Source organism: Oryx dammah, unplaced genomic scaffold (assembly GCF_014754425.2).
Source record: "Oryx dammah isolate SB20612 unplaced genomic scaffold, SCBI_Odam_1.1 HiC_scaffold_347, whole genome shotgun sequence".
Lineage (NCBI taxonomy): Eukaryota > Metazoa > Chordata > Mammalia > Artiodactyla > Bovidae > Oryx > Oryx dammah.
In genome coordinates this window covers 6,663-11,517 of record NW_024070512.1, presented here as the reverse complement: position 1 = coordinate 11,517, position 4,855 = coordinate 6,663, and the positions used below count along the sequence as shown (strand labels likewise).

Here is a 4,855-nt window from a genome sequence, read left to right as displayed (position 1 = left end):
GACTAGCATCTGTCCTCTAAGTGAAAGAAAGACTGGAAGATAGTGACCACGGCTGGGGCTCCCCTGCTGTTTGGAAGCCCCAGGAGCCTGGCCCAAGGTGCAGCTGCAGGAAGGGAGGGTCTGGTGGGCAGAGACTGGAGACCAGGCCCTGCTCAGTGGTTCCTGGGCTGGGAGGTCCTGAGCTCTAGCCCTGATGAGGTTCTAGTTCCTCATCTGTAGACTGGGGATTATATAACTCTCCTAAGGCTGGTGTGAAGGTCAGGGACAATGATATGAGGGGCCAGGCACAGAGTGGGGCTGGTGAAAGGCAGCCTTGAACAAAGATGAACCTGAGATCCATCCATCCCCTCATCTGCACTCCTGCCATTAGCTTCTAGCTGCTTTGTCTATTTCCATTCTTTCTCTCAATGTCTGCTTGTGCTGAATGCAAACTGAAAGAACTTTGGTGGGTTTTCTTTGTTGCCTTAAGATGAAACACAAAGTTTTAAAATGTCACCTCCAAAGCTTTGCAAGCTCAGACCATTTTCTACCTCTCCAGCCTCATCACCTCCCTCTCTGGGAGGGAGTTTGTATTTCATCTGATTCAGGAAAATATAAGAAAATGAGAGTTCTTGCACTGAACTTGCAAGAGATAAATGCATACATGCCCATATCAGTAAAAAAAAAAAAATTCATCAATTATCAACTCAAAAAGAAGTGAAAAGTTTTACTCAAGTCAACAAAAATTATAACCAGGGAGACAATCTTTCAGAAAGCTGTGAGAACTGTGTTGAAGAGTTAAGGGTTGAAGACAGTATGTGTGTGATTTGGAGAAGGGTACATGCAACCAAGCATACATCTTAGCCAAGTTATTGTTCTTCGAAAGGATCAGATACCAGAGTTAAGGATTTAGTGCTTTTCTAAGTATGGGAAGATGCAAGAAACTGGGTTCATAAAAATTTCTCCTAAAAATATCTATCTGAGGACCGGCTCTGCCAGTTTTGCTACAACATAAAGTGCTTCTTCCTGATTTCCACCCTGAATTCATTTCAGGGTAGATTACTTTCAGGATAGGTCAGTGACTGCTGTGGTTAATGACTTGATTCTTGTAGAACCAGGTGGTGGGCAACATGTTTTACTACTCAGTATTCTCCATTTGTTTCTGTCTTAATTTCAGCTAAAGTTTGGGAGGTGTTTTTGACCAATTTGCCCCAGGATGCTAGGAATGCTCATTGCCTGGTCAGGTAAAGATTTCATTGATAGGCTACTCAGCAAGCAATTATTCATCTAGTCCTGGTAACAGTAGCCAAAATCCTCTGGACCAGCTGTCTTACCAGTCTGTCAGCTCCAGGAAATGTTTCCCTCCTGTTGCTTCTTCCCATATCCAGAGTCACACTATTACAATCAGTGATCTTATAGAATTATACATCATGTCAATCGTTTCAAGCCAGTTAATCATTAGTTTTTTCAGGGGCTCAATAACACATTGTGAAAGCGAAAAACAAGAATCTTGTCAAACAGGAAGAATAGAAGTAATAAAGTAGTGACATTAATAAGGTCATTTGTAAGTAGTAGTATTTTCTAAGGAGTTACATGGCTGGGCCCAGAACAGAAATATTGATCTTTATGGTGGAGCAGGTATTTCCGCCCTTGTGAAGGTAGGTTTTATACACCATGCAAATACACAATACACACCAGAGGGGAGGGAGAAGTTTCAAATGGGCAGAGAAAATATTTATGTTTAAATTTTTCTTGTCTTGTCTTAAAATAGCAAGTCTATTTCATTGCTTCTTAAGTTTTACCTGCCATGGGAACCGCCTCCTGGGAGCCCTCCCCCTCCACCGCACCTGCCTGTGGGTGAAGATCCCAGGCTTCCTCCCAGCCCAGGACTGAGGGGCAGCAGCGGGGGTCCTTCCCCGCCCCTCCCCCACAGCTCTGCTTGCCGGGCCCCTCTGGGCCTGGTGACACCAGGATGCGGGGCTCTGAGGCTTTGCATTGGAGAGGAAGAGAGGAAGAGGTCTTTTGGTGCCTTCCCAGTCACCAGTTCCTGTAAACAAACTGCCACTGGCCTCAGTGCAGTGAAACCCATGGGCACATATACAGGTATACACAGAGAGACACACAAAAACACCCACTGAGCCTGCACACAGGCACACACCCTTAAAGAAAGGCATCCAGGTGCTTTCCTGGCCCCTTTAAGAGTTAGGGCACAGGAAGTTGGCATTGGGGTGGGCCTAACCTCTTGTGTCACAGGCTGGGCCACATCCCCGGACTCTGGTCCAGGTGTGGGTGGGGCATCAGTGGAAGGGGCTCCACGAAACCCAGGTTTGGGTGAGGGTGGAAATTGGATAGGATCCTTCTGAGTCCTAGGCAAATTTGGGGCAATGAGAATATTTGGATTTTGTGGAGGTTTTTCTTTGTTTTCCTTCATCTTTATATTGAAATTAAAAAGGACATTATAAATGTGGGAGGGAGTACAAGTCTGTCTCTGTGATTGAGAAAGAGACAATGTGATGGAGCAGAGACAATGATGGACATGAGAAGCTCCGTGGAGTTTTTCTAAACTATATGTATTTATATAGATCACATTATGCTTCAGCACATATGTGTGCACCACACACTCAGGCCATGCAGTTTTTATGACATGACGTCAGCATTGGCAGTGCTGTCAAATGCTACCCCCTCAAACTGCTCACTGAAGAAAATTTGAAAAGAAACTTTCCCCTTTACGAATAGGGTCACCCACTGATTTTTGCTGTCTTGATCAGAAAAAAGAAAAGAATAGGAAAAAAGAAAAGCAGGCTAACATCACCTTTAAGGCTGGCAGGACCATGCTCTTCTCCCTGCAGAGGAAGGACCTGCTGCTTTGATCACTGAGGCAGGAAGGCCACATCACTGTCCCTCACCAATACCGCAGACGGCTGTCTTCAAGATCTTGTGGTTTTTTTCCCTAGATCCTTTTTAATTTGCCCAGAGAGGAGCTGGATTGGTCAAAACACTTCTGTTAAGACACCCTCTAGGCAGCAGATAATTAGTAAGCCTGGGAGAATTCTCCAGTCAATCTCTGGTGGGGTTGTGCAACAGGTTGGGTCTCAGAATCTAAGGTCTCTGCTTCAAATTTCCTGCTTGACATTATTGACCTCTAGAGATTTTATTTAACTTAAAGGGGACGTACATTGTACAGCCCCCTCCACTAGCAGAAATGAGGACCTATCTACCCCCAACACCCATACACCGCCCATAAATACACCAACTAAGTTACTCCCAGGGGAACAGAAACATTTTGGCAATGAGGCCCCTCCAGAGGCCCAGGGTGTGAACAGCAGAGGGTTGTGTGCTGTGGAGTCAGCACTTCAGAAGGCGGGAGGGGGCAGTGGACCAAGAAGGAAGGAGTCTCAGGTCCTGATGGATCAGAAGAAGGAAAATAGGCAGAGGTGGTCAGGACACAGGAGACAAGAAAACCAGAAAAGGGCCCCAAAAAAGAAAATGTAGAAAAAATGAGAGAAGCAAAAGAGAATGTGGGCAACCACACAAGACAGGAAGGAGACAGAGCAGAAGGAGAAAAGGAACAGAAAAGAGAGTGAGATGCATGGGGAACGATGTGAGGAGGGAGAGGGGAGCCAGGAAGAGGGCATCAGAGGACGTCAGAGCTCGGTGAGGATACCTGTGTGAGCAGAGGATCAGGTCCGGTCCTCAATCTCTACAGAGACCTTGTGGGCCCAGTACCCCAGGTCAGCCATGTAAACCAGCAAGTTGATGGCTGTCAGGACGGCCACAGCCAGGCGCTGGTCCCAGGCGCACATGAGGTCATCCATGCAGCTCACATCACTGGACCGCTGGGGCTGCCCGCCGAACTCCTCGTAGAACTGGTAGAGAGGCCAGAGGGCAAGAGCACTGATGTAGAGGAGGACGAAGAGCATGGTGAGCACAAGTTGGAAAATGGAGAAGGGCCTGGGCAGCCTGTTCTCCCAGTTGCCCAGAATCAGCAGGATGGTTACTGCTGTTGGGATGAAGCAGATGGAGTACACAGCCACGCACCACACCAGGGCTGGCTGGTGCAGGTACAGGGAGGTATTGCTGAGGAAGGCGAAGATGAGCCCAGCCACGAAGGTCTCCAGCACGTTCAGCAGGCCGGGCACAGTGTGTATGTAGCAGGGGATCTCTTTGAGCCTGTAGAAGTTCCACATGCCCGCCATTTCTATGGCATAAAGCACTGAAGCGACGCAGGAGAATGCAGTGGCAGCGATGGCCCAGTCCCACTCAGGGCCATGAGGCAGGAACTGGACGTAGGTGATGGAGTAGATGATGGAGGCTGAGAGGCAGATGAGGGCAGCGTAGCAGGCGAAGGTGACGGGAAAGTTGTACCAGTAGAAAGGAAAGCGAGACTGGAGATCATTTACCTCAACTATGGCTATGAATAGGGTCACAATGAAACAGATGCACCAGAAGGACATGGACCAGTTACCTACGTCCCCTCTCCAAATGCCCATGTCAGCCACCAAGGAGAATGCCACGCAGGTGGAGAAGAGCTGCGGCACGCGGAGGAACCAGAACACTCTGTTCACGTGGTGCCAGTATGGGAGTGCCGCCCTGGTGGGCATGGTGTTACGAATGTCTGGCCAGTCACAGTCACCGGTCTGGCAGTGGTCTTCACTGAGAACCCACCAAAGAAAGATCCAGCTCCAGACGATCAGACACCTACCAACAGCTCAGGGCCCTGTGACAGCTGAGGCTCAGAATCTGCGGAGTTGGAACCAATGGCCTCAGATACTTGGGTAACAGCACAGCTGCTCCGGAATGGTTCTCCCCACCCATCACCCTTGGCCTTGTCAGGAGACTTGTCTTATCCCAAAGCTCCCAGGTGGTTGTGGTCTAG

General features: G+C 48.5%; 1 protein-coding gene across 1 annotated transcript; it reads right to left on the bottom strand.

The window, feature by feature from the left end:
• Nucleotides 1-3,659: 3,659 nt before the first annotated feature.
• On the bottom strand, nucleotides 3,660-4,580 carry LOC120859251 (myeloid-associated differentiation marker-like). The gene has a single exon (XM_040235422.1). The coding sequence runs from the start codon at nucleotides 4,578-4,580 to the stop codon at nucleotides 3,660-3,662; it is 921 nt and encodes a 306-aa protein (XP_040091356.1).
• Nucleotides 4,581-4,855: the final 275 nt, after the last annotated feature.

Bases quoted from the DNA above. Each gene is read 5' to 3' on its own strand.
- LOC120859251 (XM_040235422.1), bottom strand. From the start codon at position 4,580: ATGCCCACCAGGGCGGCACTCCCATACTGGCACCACGTGAACAGAGTG.